At 50.4% G+C, this 14,678-nt stretch overlaps 1 protein-coding gene across 1 annotated transcript; it reads right to left on the reverse strand.

Moving 5' to 3' along the window:
- Positions 1-10,917: 10,917 nt before the first annotated feature.
- On the reverse strand, positions 10,918-13,747 carry LOC135982095 (L-gulonolactone oxidase-like). The gene is made up of 3 exons (XM_065587285.1): positions 13,551-13,747; positions 12,375-12,465; positions 10,918-11,331 (listed from the first exon to the last, which is right to left on the reverse strand). Exons 1-3 carry the CDS (start codon positions 13,745-13,747, stop codon positions 11,203-11,205), a joined length of 417 nt encoding a protein of 138 aa, XP_065443357.1. The 3' UTR covers positions 10,918-11,202.
- Between the last annotated feature and the right edge of the window lie 931 nt (positions 13,748-14,678).

A 14,678-nucleotide genomic window follows, 5' to 3' on the forward strand; every position in this document is an offset into this window, starting at 1 on the left:
TAATGCCATTCTTTGGCCATGCTGTCTTAGTAAATAATGGTGCCTGGCTTTATTGCAGTGTGATCTGTTTAGCATGGAACCAGGAACTTTAAGCTGCATTTCACCACCAGGCCAAGGTAAAAACCATTTTAACTATAGATGTGCTTAATACTGTTAAATTAAAAAAAAAAAAAAAAAACTTCAGGTATTGCACAGGTTGTATAGGGATTTGGGGGTAATCCTAACTTAACATTTTTGCTTGTTCTTTAACCTGAAGGCCCAAACACACATGGCAGGGGTGGTGGTGGTGGACAGAACAACCATGTGCCTTTTAAATGCATGTGGGTTTATTGAAAAGTATTTTCAATGGATTTTAAAAGCAGTTTGGTTTTTATTTTGCAAAATGAGATGTCTTTAAAAAATGTTTGTGGGTTTGTTTTTTAAAGTGGTAGAAATAAACTCAAAACCTGTGTTTGTTGTACAGCCTGAAATGGATGATTTTGTTTTAAAGCTGTGACTTTTCAAATAGAAAAACACCCTAACGAATATTTTATTGTTTTAAGTTTACAAGACAGTTTCATGTGTTTTATAATGTTGTTTGCTTCACAGTACGGTCAAAACATGAGTGGGCAAACAAGCTCAAAAGAAAAAGGAAAGAGACAGCTGAAAAGGAAAATTCACCAGCATCAATGACTGATGGATGGACGAAGCCCAGTAAATATATTTTGCTTATTTGTTTGGTTGTTTCATGAGGTTTTGTATTTTAAGTAAATCCATGGGTGTGGGTGAGAAAGATGGTAAAGTTCAGTTTCGTAAAATGTCTTTTCTCCCCCCTCATAGGCACGGGCAGCTTTCCTGACAATGCTGTAGTCGAAGCTACAGGGACACCTCCACCAGAACCGCCAAAGAACCAGGAATCTGCTTTGAGACCTTTAACAACGCTAACACAAAACAGCACAAGCAGGAGCGCCGCCAGCTTTTCTGCCGCCCTAGGCGGCGGAAGGTCCCGCCCCGAAATGCCGCCCCCCCCCCCCCCCAGAGGCGGCAGAAGGTCCTGCCGCTGAAATACCGCCGCGGTCGCCGCCCCCAAATTGTAGCGCCCTAGGCGACCACCTAGGTCGCCTAATGGGTTGCGCCGGCCCTGAGCACAAGGGTGCAGATGAAGCATCAGGGCAGTCCAAACCTCATATACGTCAAACCCAAGGACAAAACAAAAGACTCTGGTAAAGGCCAACCACACAAACACAACTCCAGTTCCTCAGCGGCCACCACCACACCAAGCCCTGAGAAAACTGAGCAAAAACACACACATTCACAAACCCGGAATACGCGCTCTAGGGGTTGTGAATAAAAAACCAAGGACTGACAAACCATTCTCCCAACACCGTAAGCTCTTCACAGCTCCCCCATATTCTAGTATTTGGGGAAAGTATGATGCTTCATTCAGAAAACTGATGAAGATTTGGGGAATATATGAGGCTTTGTTCAGAATACTGGTGGCTGCCATATCCTCAGGGGTCTAAAAGAAAGGAGAGCTGGAAACCACGTCAAAAATGCTAAAGCTCTGGCGGGTGACTTTTTGAAAAATGCTTCAATTTTTCCAAAAGGGGGCTCTGAGCAGGCGTGACTAGCCGTGGAAAGGGGCCTGGGTTAAAAGGGCACTCTCAAGGGTACACGTCAGCTCAGGTGTAAACAAAACGGGGGACAGCTCTTGGTGGACAAACAAATGGCGCCAAAAAGTTCCAGGCCAGGGTCTCAGTAAAAAATTTAAAAAAGGCTAAAGAGGTAATGAGGAAAAAAACAAAAAGAGATGCCCCCTACTGGAGGCTCTCAAACTGGCTTGTCTGAAAATGGGGAGGTGGAACCCGACTCTCACGCAGAGTCTGATTTAGAAAATTCCCCAGAGGGCTCTCTAGAAGGTCCTCATCTGCTCCTGATAACCCTCACGGAGGCCCCTCGGAGTCTGACTCTCAAATAGCATCTGATGTAGAAGATGCCGCTGAGGGTCCCGTAGAGGAACCCCCAAGTAACCCTGAAAATGCAGAGGTGTATATGGAGAGAGTGAGACGTTGGCAACGTGAATTACCTAGATTTGGGGGGTCGGTGTATTGTGAGGAATTTCGTTTTGTCAATCCTGAGTGAATAAATTCTGATGAGGATTTCTTAACTCAGGCCTCAAAGCTGCTACAGAGCAATAGAGAGTTGCATCTCGATGGGACGTTGCGCCTCGTTGTGACAGTTGTAAAAAACAGGGGTGGGGGCGCTCGTAGAGTTTTAAATTCTATCCGCGGTAGTCAAATCCTCCATAAAAAGAGACAATGCTTAGTAGACCTGATTTACACCGGTACCAATCTGTGTTTTGTGGGTGGGCTCTTGGCCGTTATGTCCGACCGTAAACCTACGGACGCGGAATTGTTAGCGGGGGCGAGAAAGTTGCAGGAGAAACTGGGGTGGTCAGATCAAAAAAAGGTTCTGCTCAGTGACGTAGCAACGTTTGAACAGCATTTAGGAGTCAATATACAGGTGGTGCTGTATACGGCAAAAGGTGGATGGGGCTTTTTTAAAACGGGGGGCCCAGTGTACCCCAAGACTTTTTTCATCCTGTTGCACGATGAGCATTACTATGGGGTTCTGGATGTGAAAAAGTTGTTTGCTGTGAAAAATTATTGTGAGTTTTGCCACATGGTGTACAGTCACGACCACTCTTGCAGGTATCGTTGCCGCCTCTGTTTGAGCGTAACGTGCTTGGACAGCATGGGCGTGCAGCTGAGGTGTCCTAGCTGTAGACTGTATTGTCGAGCCAAAGAGTGTTTAGACGGACACGTCGACTGTGCATCGAAAAAACAAGTCGAATGCCTGTCTAAAACTTTGTGTGATAAGTGTCAGTCTTATGTGGACAAGCGGCACAGGTGTAAAGGGAGGCGCTGTAAGCAGTGTCAGGGTTTGATCACTGGTGATGTAGACAGTCACCTGTGTTTTATGGACAGCCTTAGAAAGCCCAAATCATCAGAAAAGTACCTTTTTTTATGATTTTGAATGCACGCAGGAGACTGGGTTGCACACGTCCAATTACATTTTTGTTATGTCCCTAAAGCCGGGAAAATCCTGGGAATTTTAGGGCGACGAGTGTCTTTCTATGTTTGTTGAGACCTTTACTGGCAAAGAGTTCCGGGACTACACGTTCCTAGCGCACAGTTCCAAAGGTTACGATGCGTACTTCATCGTTAGACAGTTACTGAAGGAAAAGATGTGCCTAGAACTGATCACTCAGGGTACCTCTGGGGGCCAGATTCACCAAAGGGCTTAAGTGCCTAACTGATGGTTTAGGCACCTAACTGCCAGAATCAGGCCCCACTGGGATTCCCAACCCCCCGCCCAGCTGCTGCTCACCACTGCAGGGTCCTAAACTCACTTGAAAGTCGTTTACAACAAGAGGGTCCTAGAAGAAGGGTTTAAAACCTGCCCTATAGCTTTTAAAAATGGATACGAGGTGGAAACACCCCTTTTCTGTAATTCTCGCGGGGCCTAGGAACTGCGGGAAAAGTTACTTTATAAAAAATGTGTTGGATAATGCCAAACAACCACTGTCTGTTATGCTTGAGAATATTGTGTGGTGTTACAGTTGTTGGCAACCTCTGTATAAAGAACCGCTCTGTAAATATCCCTTTATCAATTTTGTGGAGGAGCTGCCCGATGCTTTTGACGATGACCGTTTGTTTCCTACCAATCAAGTAAATATGATTATCAGAGACGATCCGATGAACTCTGCTTGTGAAATCGAGAAAGCTTTTACCAAGTATGTGCATCACAGAAACCTGAGCATTATGTTTATAGTTCAAAACGTATTTTGTCAGGGGGAAAAGAGTCACACGATTAACCTAAACGCAAAAACCCCAGGGATAAATTACAAATCGCTACGCTCGCTCGGCAAATGTACCCTGCAAAGCTGAATTCTTTCTAGAAGCTTTTGAGGATGCTACCAAAAGACCTTATGGCCACCTGGTGGTGGATTTAAATGCTTCCACACCAGAAGCTTATAGAGTAAGAACTGGTGTTTTCCCTCCAGACTGGCTGGTGGTTTGTACTTTGAAAAGAACAACAGCCAGGTATAAAAAGAGATGAACTATTGGCAGGCCCCTTTGTAACAGCTGGGGTTGCTGACCGAAAATGTCTAGCTGTGTAAAGAGAAACCTGGTCCTTTTAAAATTACTTAGCAAATCGTCCCCGCAGCAAAGGAGGGCTAGACTATGTTCGGCCTCTGACGATTTAGCAGCGGCCATCTCAGAAATAGCGCTCAAGCTCCCAACTTCCCTGGGGGTGTGATAGATTTTCTTTAACAGAGCTGCCTAGACATGACTTTTACTGGTACCGTCTTTTACTAACACAAATATGAAAGGGGACACATTCATATTGACACATTTCAATAAATACGTTTTATTAATTGCCTGGTTTAACACGACCTTTTACAGCCGCCTGTAAAAATGGACTCCATAAGGAAGTCTGAGCTGGTTCATTCTTCCATTTTGTCCTTTTCCAGATTTTCGTCTTGATATCTGTGTCTCATATCATGCATCAGCTGTTTTTGCTTATGTCTATTTACTCCCACGGGGCTACCGATGTGTAAGTTCTCAAAGGCCTCTAGAAAGGCATCGTCGAGCTGTTGAGAGATTTTCAGAAAAGAAAGTAAGCATCCCACTGCTTGTTTTTAGATTTACACAACCCGCTGGTTCCTAATCCCATTACACCCCATCATCAACTGTCACTTCTTAATCATTCATTTACCTGAGCGACGTCTTTTCCATTCACCTTGTCGTCCGGTGATTCCCCTGAGCTGTGTTCACCTTCCTCCTCCAGGGGGATGGACGACAAGAGGCCACCACGCTCATCGGAGTGTCTCACAAGCAGTTGGGTTTCGGGTTCCGGCGTATCCATCAACGTCTGGGCCAAAGGGCTCCCCTAGGTCGCTCCCTCCTCCTCCTCGGAACTCTCGCTGATGTAGCGCTTTCTCCGCGGATGGTCAAAGGCCCTCGGGGCTAAAATAAAGTCTGAAGTTCTCACGGGGGTGGTGAAGGACTCCATGTTTCCACGATTTCTAAAGCACGCGTTCTTGGTAAAAGATGGCCTCTTCTGCCCCGGCGCTGGGACTTATGGGGTGATGGTGCTGCACTCTGATTGGCGGAGGGCGCTGGGAGGAGTTTTTAAAGGGGTCACACGACCCTCTTCTGGGCGGGTCACCCCGCCCTGGAACACCCCCGATTGGTCAAATCTGCTCTCGGGGCGGTCCTATGCGACCGAAACCCATCACGATTGGTAGAGGGCGATGGGAGGACTTCTTAGAGAGGTCACATTATCCACTTCCGGATGGGTCACCCTGCCCCGGGACACCCCCGATTGGTCAAATCTGCTCTTGGGGCAGTCCTATGTGGCTGAAACCCCTCCTGATTGGTAGAGGGAAGTGGGAGGAGTTCTTAGAGGGGTCACATGACACACTTTGCTTCCGGTCATTTGTCCGCCATGAACCCAGAAGTAATACCCCCCCATGGGTGGGACTTCAGGTGACAGGTAGTCGCGGCTTAAGGGGTCAAGGGATGGGGTTTAAGGGGCCAAGGGGAGGTGTTACGGTTTGATTGACGGTAGGGTCCTTATACTACTTCCGTTTTCCATACTATCGAATCCCACCCTGCCAGCATGCCCACTAACAGAAGGGGCCCACAAATTCCACCATCTCCCTAGCATCCAGCGGGCACCATCAACATAGCTCTGTGTCAAGGCATCACCCATCCTCCGTGGCCTGCCACACCCCTGCTAATCCAGTCCAAACAATGCACCTGGAGGGTGATGGGCTTGAACACACAACTCTCAGTTCTGACGTGCAACTGCCCTCTGCTCTGCCCCTCTCCGCTGAGCTCTGCTGCTGCATCCTGCTCTGCTCGGCTCTGCAGCACCCTTGGTGACTCTAGACCTGCACAGGGGACAGATCATCTTGCCGAACTGCCTGGTATTTTTTATGATGAGAACGAACCTCAGGACTGTTGCCCTCAAACCCAAGTCACACATACGCCTGATCAGGCTATAATCAATCCAGTCTCAGTTCCACCCGCGTCATTCGCCTTTCTCTCTTGAGTGGAAGAGTTTGTTCCTGTAATTGAAGATTTGTGGTTCATGGATTAACTATGGAGTTAAATTAACTGCAGATAATTTCAATCACCCACTTACATTTTCTGGTCCTCTGAATATCCCGACAGAAACCCCGAGCGGATAGGAATGGCTTTTGCTCCATTTCATCCCAGGGTTTATCAGTTTTATTGGTTTTAGACTGTTTGGCATTTTCCTGCCATTAATCAAGTTCCTCTCGAACCCACTGCTCTGCAGATCCATTCATAATGCTCCATGGATGGATACACAGGCGGCATCACACTAGTTAGCCACCCACTTACCTGTGGCAGTTGGAAATGGGGCCCATGACCCTGAGCTCCAGAAATGCAGCCCTTGAGGAGGGAAAGGAGCAGCTCCTCCGCTATTCAGAGGAAAACAATAGAATCTAATAGATACTTAATCTGGTCTGATGTGCTTTGTTCAACAGAGGACAGCAGTGCATGTCCATACACATCCCCTGGAGATGTAGGGCTGGGGATCATTGCTTGACATGGCTGACTATGAATGGATTGCAATTAGGACTGGGTGGATTGGGTCTTGTTACCAGATGTGCCCATTACTTTGGGGTATGCTCATTTATTCGGGTTACTCTTCTGGGGAAGGGGATTCTGTAATTCTATCAGTGTACTGTTTGTGTCATTTGTGTTTTTATATGGAGCTCTACTTCTCCCTTCTGCAAGTCCCCTCCCAATGGAGCTATCCTGCAGGACCTAGGTTCCCCAGGGCTGGGTTTCTCCAGCCCCAGAACCGGATGAACACACCCACACCCACACATACATTAACAAAGCAAGTCTGAGCCGACGGGTCAATCAGCACTGTCAAGCTGACCCCTTATATGTCTCTGGACTCACTGGGCTGGAGGAAGCAGCACTTTCAAGCTGTTACCCTTATGTGTCCCAGATTCATCCCCAATCTCACAACACAATTGCACTGGCAATAACCTACTTGATGAGCAAACCCCACAGTATTTTGGGCGTTGCAGGGTGTGACGGGTTGGATCACAGAAACCCCCTTGGGAGCTGCCACCTAATATACCAAGACTACCCCTGCTCCTCTTTTCCCTGCCAGCTCAGGACTCCAGCACCCTGTCTTGCTGAGCCAGACACTCCCGTCTGCTCCAACACAGACCCAGGGTCTGAATCACTTGTCCCAGAGCTGCAAGTTTACCTGAAAACAGCTCACAGAAGTGTGCTTGTCTTTAGCACTCAGATACCCAACTCCCAATGGGGTCTAAACCCAGATAAATCCGTTTTACCCTGCATAAGGCTTATGCAGGGCAAACTCATAAATTGTTCACCCTCTCTAACACTGATAGAGAGATATGCACAGTTGTTTGCTCCCCCAGGTATTAATACATAGTAAATTACTAAATAAAAAGTGATTTTATTAAATACAGAAAATAGGATTTAAGTGGTTCCAAGTAGTAACAGACAGTACAAAGTAAGTCACCAAGCAAAATAAAATAAAATGCGCAAATCTATGTCTAATCAAACTCAATACAGATAATCTCACCCTCGGAGATGCTTTAGTAAGTTTTTTCTCAGACTGGACTTCTTCCAGGCCTGGGCACAATTCTTTCCCCTGGTACAGCTCTTGTTGCAGCTCAGGTGATAGCTAGGGGATTCTTCATGATGGCTCCTCTCCCCTCTGTTTTCTTCCACCCCTTTATATATCTTTTGCATAAGGCAGGAACCCTTTGTCCCTCTGGGTTTCCACCCCCCCTCACTGGAAAAGCACCAGGTTAAAGATGGATTCCAGTTCAGGTTACTTGATCACATGTCACTGCAAGACTTCATTGCCCACTTGCCAGCACACACATATACAGGAAGACTAAAAGGTAAACACAGCCATCTGCAGACAATGGTCCTTGTTAATGGGAGTCAAGATTCCAAACCATCATTAATGGCCCACACTTTACATAATTACAATAGGCCCTCAGAGTTATGTTTTATATTTCTAGTTTTAGATACAAGAGTGGTACATTTCTACAAATAGGATGATCACACTCAGTAGATTATGAGCTTTGTAATGATACCTTACAAGAGACCTTTTGCATGAAGCATATCCCAGTTGCATTATATTCACTTATTATCAGATCATTATAAAACTATCCCAGTTACATTATATTCACTTATTATCATGTTTTTATAAAACCATATAGACTGCACAACGTCACACAGGGATCTTTAGCTTAGGTAAAAGAAGCGTTGCTGTAGAGTGAATGAGGGAAGCTAAAAACACAAACGAGTAAAGTTCAGCAAGAGAGAGGGAAGCAACCAACTTAACCATAAAAGTTATGTATTGAATAATAGTGATATCTACACAAGGAGGGCTAAACCAACATAACATACATGATTAAAGGTTAATACCTAAGGTAGAAAGGAAAACCGAGAGAGAGAAAGAGGGGGGATCTCACTCACTCTATGAGGCTTGAACTGGTCGGGGTTCTCAGATGATGGTGGTAGCTGATTGTCCTGAATGCTGGAGACAGGCAGAGCCCCCAGCACGATCAGTCAGGAGAAGATGGAATTCCAGTGGAACTGATGCATAGTTTGGATCTAAGCATCAGAACCCTGACTGGAGGGTGAGTAGGGATTTTTGTAGAGAAATGACAATGGTTGAAGGGAGAACACTAGATTTGTTTATAGGTAAGCTGATGACTCAAGGGTTTTCTTTAGGCTAGACAATAGGAGCTGATCACTCTTGGCTATGGGTGGTGTTTTCTTCCAGGGAGCTCACAATGCAACTAGGCTGCTTCAGTATTTGGATATCAATTAAGGATTCATTACTAGAATTGGTCTGATAATTGCTGAGCTGGGTGTGTGCAGACATAGGTTCATTAGCATCTGGAGCAGAGATTCCCAGGATGCAGTGCTTCCCTGCTTTTTCTGGTCCCAGAATTCAGTGTGGTTCTCTGTTCTCCATTCTGTATGTAAACTGAGATGTCTTCCTGTCCTATCTTCCATGCAGATGAGGCTAGGAGAGTTGTCTCTGCTCTCCATTCTGTATGCAATGGAGATGTCTTCATCTTGTCACCCTTGTCAGGAGGGGTCTAGGTGTGTCTGCCAGCGCCCTTCAATGCTCTCTGCAAGTTTTGTCCTCTGATGGGTTTTGGTTTATGCAGAGGATGAGGATGGGGATGGCGGGGGGTGTCTTTCATGAGTCAGGCTGGATACTTCACCCTGGTTCCCCAAGAACACAGAGGTGTCTGGTATCAGTCTAGGTCAGTGGTGGGCAACCTGCAGCCCGCGGGCCACACACAGCTCGTCAGGGTAATCCAGTGGTGGGTCGCGAGACAATTTTACATTGACCGTCCACAGGCACGGCCGCCCGCAGCGCCCAGTGGCCGTGGTTCACCATTCCTGGCCAATGGGAGCTGCGGGAAGTGGCGGCCAGCACATCCCTGCGGCCTGCGCTGGTCCCTCTGGCAAAGCAAGGCTGAATGTTCGTTCCTCTACAGAAGCAGTGTGGTCTAGTGGAAAGGGCACTGGGCTGGCACTCAGGAGATGTGGGGGTCTGTTCCCAACTCTGCTGCTGAGTCACTGTGTAACCTGGGGCAAGTCACCTCATCTTTCTGTGCCTCAGTTTCCCTACCTAGTCTGAGGACAGTGGCACTCAGCCACTGTGGTAAAGTGCCTGCAGCTCTCTGGATGAGCAGGTACCTAGCAAATCACTGCAGTACCTAGGCAGATTCTGCATCAACCCTGATCCTGAACAGAAATACCTTGTGTTGATACTGAAGAAGCCTGGAACATGAGACTCAGCGGTGAGATTCTGACTGCAAAGAAACGGTGCCACCCACTCTCTGGATGGGATGTGCCTTCGCTGGCTTCTCCTGCTGTTTCTCTGAGATTCCTCTTGCAAAGTGCTGCCACCCAACAGCAGTCTCTGAGAAGCCGCCCGATCTCCGAGCAGGCTAATTCCCCGACTATACAGCAGCGGCCCCTTCATTGCTGCTAACTTGCTTGGGCTCTCATCTTGTTTTCATGCACAGCACCTTCCCAATTAGCTTTTACATCTGGGAGGGGAAAATAGCTCTTGTAACAAATCCACTGCTAGCCTGGCCAATATCAATGAGTTATCTTACGGTCTGTGGTTTAAATTGCCATGTACCCGCCTCTGCCAGCTTTGGGTGCCCCTTGCCAGTGTACTGTTAGAAAGCTGCATTCACAGACTGGCGAGAGGCTCACAGATCGGGGGCAGAGCCTTAGGGGGTACAGGAATCCCTGCCATATGATGCAGAGAAAAACTGTGCACCCACCACTTTTCCCCTCAATGCTTGAGACTCTGCATCTCCCAACACCTCGGCTTTGTAATTGCTACCCAGCCAGTAGTGATCTGAGCCTCCCAGACCCTTGGGCAGGTGGGGAAGGAATTTTCCAGCTAGGGAACACATAGATGAAGCCACTTGCCCAAAGCCACACAGACGGTCTGTGCCAAAGCTGGGAATAGAACCTAGATCTCTGGGTCCTGTGCTTCAACACACTCACTACCACACTCACTCTCCCCCACGCTGGCCATTTTCTCCTGACACTTGAACCTGTGACCTTGTCCTTAGAGATGGGTCTGGATCCGAACACCCTGGACGCTGGGGAAGCCAGGCTCTGAGATACCAGAACCAGCCACCTGTATAATAGAGCTAAAGCTGTCTCCTTTCAAACCCAGGCCAGAATCCACAGAACTCCTGGCATGCAGATAACGCCCTGACCAGCACTTTCTCCAGGAGTGGCACCTGGCCAAGCCCCCCGAATCAGCACATGATCCGACAGCACAGAGCCTACAGACTGTTTCCATTCACTGTTGGTTCTTTATTGATGTGTTCTCTCTAACAATGCGTTCGGAGCTGTACAGGACACTAAATGAGGACAGTCCCTGACTCAAGAGCTTCCAACCTCAGAGATGGAGACGGGACATGCTGGAAGCCGAGAGAGATAATGGTTGGGTTCTAATCTGGGGGACATCATGGAAGGAGCAAGTCTCACAAGGAGCATTGTCCATCTCTAAAGGACAGAGCATGGGAGATGGGCTGGCAAGCTTCATTTCTCTTCTCCAGCGTCCCGTCCTCCCTCAATAAAACACCTTCTCCAGGTACGTGTTCAGGAACATGCCGGTGCGATCCAGCTCCTCCCGCATGGTGCAGAACTTCCGGAAGCCGGGATACATCTTCTCAAAGTCCTTCTGGGTACAGGTGTGAGCCTACAAGAGAGCGACTGTGTCAGCGAACCCTCCGCCCACGAACACTGAGCAACAACGGCAGACATGAGCTCTCTGTGTGTTCGTCTGGAGAGATCTACAGGCGTGTTCACTGCCTGGGGCCAAGCACAGCAACAGAGTCCCGACCCCAGAGGCTTTGTAAACCCAGGTCTGCGGCTCATTTCCAAACCCAGCCCTGAGAATCCACACTGCATGGTAAACCCAGGCTTACAATTGCTGGGTCTGGGTCTTCCAGTCATGCTAATGCGTCCACGCTGCACAACATAGACCTTCTGACTCCGGTCCACAGCTTGTCCTGGGTCCCCACTGCACAATGGCAGGGGTTGGACCCGACTCACAGCAGGACCTGGGCTCTGACCCACCCCCTAGCAGGGTCCTAGGGCCAGGCTCTGAGTGCTTGGTGTGTGGACGGAAGAGGGACTTGGTCTCAAACCTGAACCAGAGCCCGGGCTCCGTGTGCAGTATAGACAGACCCTCTATGCCTGAAGGGACCACTTTGCTCATCCATGAGGTTCTAAAGGCCACGTTTGCCCTCACGGGTCTAGACTGAAAGCTGAGCCATGCCACCCCTTCCCCCATCTCTCCTCAGCCCCATTGCCCTAGGACGATCCTCACCTACCGCCCCTCCTTGAATCTAATGAGGCCTTTCCCTGCCCCCAGAGGGACAATGACTGATTCATGCCACCGCACCCCTGCCCGGCCCCTAGCCCCACTGTCCTGTATATGGCCTCCTGTGCTCCTCACAGTGAGTGAGGGGGCTGGGAACCCGCAGCAGTGGAGATAGGGCATGGCAGAGAGGACAGGCCAGAAGGTTCCCAGATGAGCCGGATCAGGACTCTGCCTCAGCGAGCATCTAGGCCGGCCCTACTCCACCCTCCCACCCCCCGCAGCCACCCTCCTTGTTACCCTCAGAACCTGGAGCGTGAGTCCCAGTGTCTAGTTCACAGGGTTAAAGAGCAAGGGCTGGGCTCAGAGACCTGCGCTCTGATTCCTCCCTGAGCCCACGGGCCAGGCTGCAGCGGTACCTTTGCCCAGTGCGGTCGCCCCCCAGCCTTCTTCATGACGCTCTCGTAGGCCAGCCAATAGTCCAGCCGGGGCACGTCCTTCCCGTAGGGCCTGAGGGCACAGGGCAGAGTCAGTGGCTAGCAGCTGCCTCCGTCCCCCTTCACAGAGGGTTTCTTTGGCATTAAGACCACAAAGGGGGCACATGACACAAACTCATTCACCTCTGACATGGACTGGTCACTGGGGGGAGACAGAGCTACCCTCGCCTTCACAGAGGTTATGGATTCCCCCACTGTGGGATGCTCATGGGACCTACTGGAGTTTGAGTTCTGCAGCCAGCCCTACTCGGGCCAGCAGTGGGGTGTGAACCCGGCACTGTCGGCGCTAGAAGCAGCAGCCGCGGCCACGTGAGCTCAAGGACTAACCCCAGCTGGGTAGGGCCTGCGGTAGACTCTGCTCCAGCTCAGACTAGACGCGCTCTGTCTCCTAAGCCTGGGTTAAAACTGAGCCACGGGCACCTGGGGTGAATGTCAGGAAAGGCTTCTTGGGAGGGAGATGGTGGATCTCTGCTGTGCAGTGTCCCCCGGGAAAGGGCTGGAGACCCATCGCTTGGGACATTTAACATCAGACCGGACAGGGCCCTGGGGAACAGGCTGAGGAACATTTTTGGGTCTGTGTTTGTCCAGCACAACGGGGTCCTGGTCCATGACGGGGCCCCTAGACATCCCCACAATACGAACAATTAACAAGTAACAATAAGAATTCCCAGTGGGACAGGACCCGACAGCTCTTTTAATCTCATGTTCATGATCAAACCAACCAGCTGGGAATAAATAATCAACTCAACCCTTAAAATCCCCATGAACCAGCCCGTGTTGTAATCCCCATGTGACATGTGGGGAAACTGAGGCACGGGGAGGGGACATGACTGGCCCAAGGTCCCATAGCTGGGAACATAAGTCAGGACTCTCAAGCCACTGGACAGTTTTTCTGCCCCCGTGCAGCAGGGGAAGAGAACTCTGGGGTCGCCGCCCACCAACTCCGAGCGGAGCACGAGCAGTGAGATCCGGATCGGCCAAGCCGTCGACGTCTGGTAACACCAGCTTCCAATGTGCAGGTTAACTCTGGCTTGTGCTGCAGTCCCCGGCACTGCCAGAGCCAGAGCCCCGTTCCTCCCGGCCCAGCCCCCGCTTTACCTGTACATGATGATGTTCATGTAGCAGGTGTCTCTCTGGAAACAGGGACTCAGCAAGATGTCGTCCCCCCGAGCAAAGCGCACCTCCACTGGGTAGTGTGCCACCACTTTGGGGTTGTTCTCCAGCACGGCCTTCAGCTCCAGCAGGGCCTCCTTCGTCTTCTCACTGCCCAGGTGCAAACCGCCCCCAGAGCGCATGTTAGCATTGGAGCCACCATCTCGCTGCTGGGCCTCAAACCGCCCTTCCCCACAGTGGAGTGAGCTCAGAGCCTGACCACATCTCTCCCTAGCACTGGAAGGGCAGGGGCTGGGGGTCGAGATTGAGGGGCACTAGCAGAGCTGTGGGGGGGTGCCCAGGGCTGGGATAGCAGGGGGCTGTGGGTTCGGACTGAGGGGCTCAGCAGAGTTCTGCGGGGGGTGCCCAGGGCTGGAATAGCAGGGGGCTGAAGGTTGGGCTGAAGGGCATTGGCAGAGCTAAACCCATTGGCATTGGGGAGAGGGATAGCTCAGTGGTTTGAGCATTGGCCTGCTAAACCCAGGGTTGTGCATTCAATCCTTGAGGGGGCCATTTAGGGATCTGGGGCAAAATCAGTACTTGGTCCTGCTAGTGAAGGCAGGGGACTGGACTGGACTGGACTTGATGACCTTTCAAGGTCCCTTCCAGTTCTAGGCAATAGAATAGAATAGCTGGGGGGAGCAGGGCTGGAAGAGTCACGGGGGGCTGTGGGTTTGGGGCTGAGGCACACTGGCAGAGCTGAGGGGGAGTGCTGGAATAGCCAGCAGGCTGTGGCGGGCTGGCAGAGCTGAGAGGGAGCAGGGCTGGAATAGCCAGGGGCTGCGGGTTGGGGCTGAGGCACGCTGGCAGAGCTGAGGGGGAGCAGGGCTGGAATAGCCGGTGGGCTGTGGCGGGCTGGCAGAGCTGAGGGGGAGCAGGGCTGGAATAGCCGGCGGGCTGTGGCGGGCTGGCAGAGCTGAGGGGGAGCAGGGCTGGAATAGCCGGCGGGCTGTGGCGGGCTGGCAGAGCTGAGGGGGAGCAGGGCTGGAATAGCCAGGGGCTGCGGGTTGGGGCTGAGGCACGCTGGCAGAGCTGAGGGGGAGCAGGGCTGGAATAGCCGGTGGGCTGTGGCGG

Source organism: Chrysemys picta, chromosome 3 (genome assembly GCF_011386835.1).
Source record: "Chrysemys picta bellii isolate R12L10 chromosome 3, ASM1138683v2, whole genome shotgun sequence".
Classification (NCBI taxonomy): Eukaryota; Metazoa; Chordata; order Testudines; family Emydidae; genus Chrysemys; species Chrysemys picta.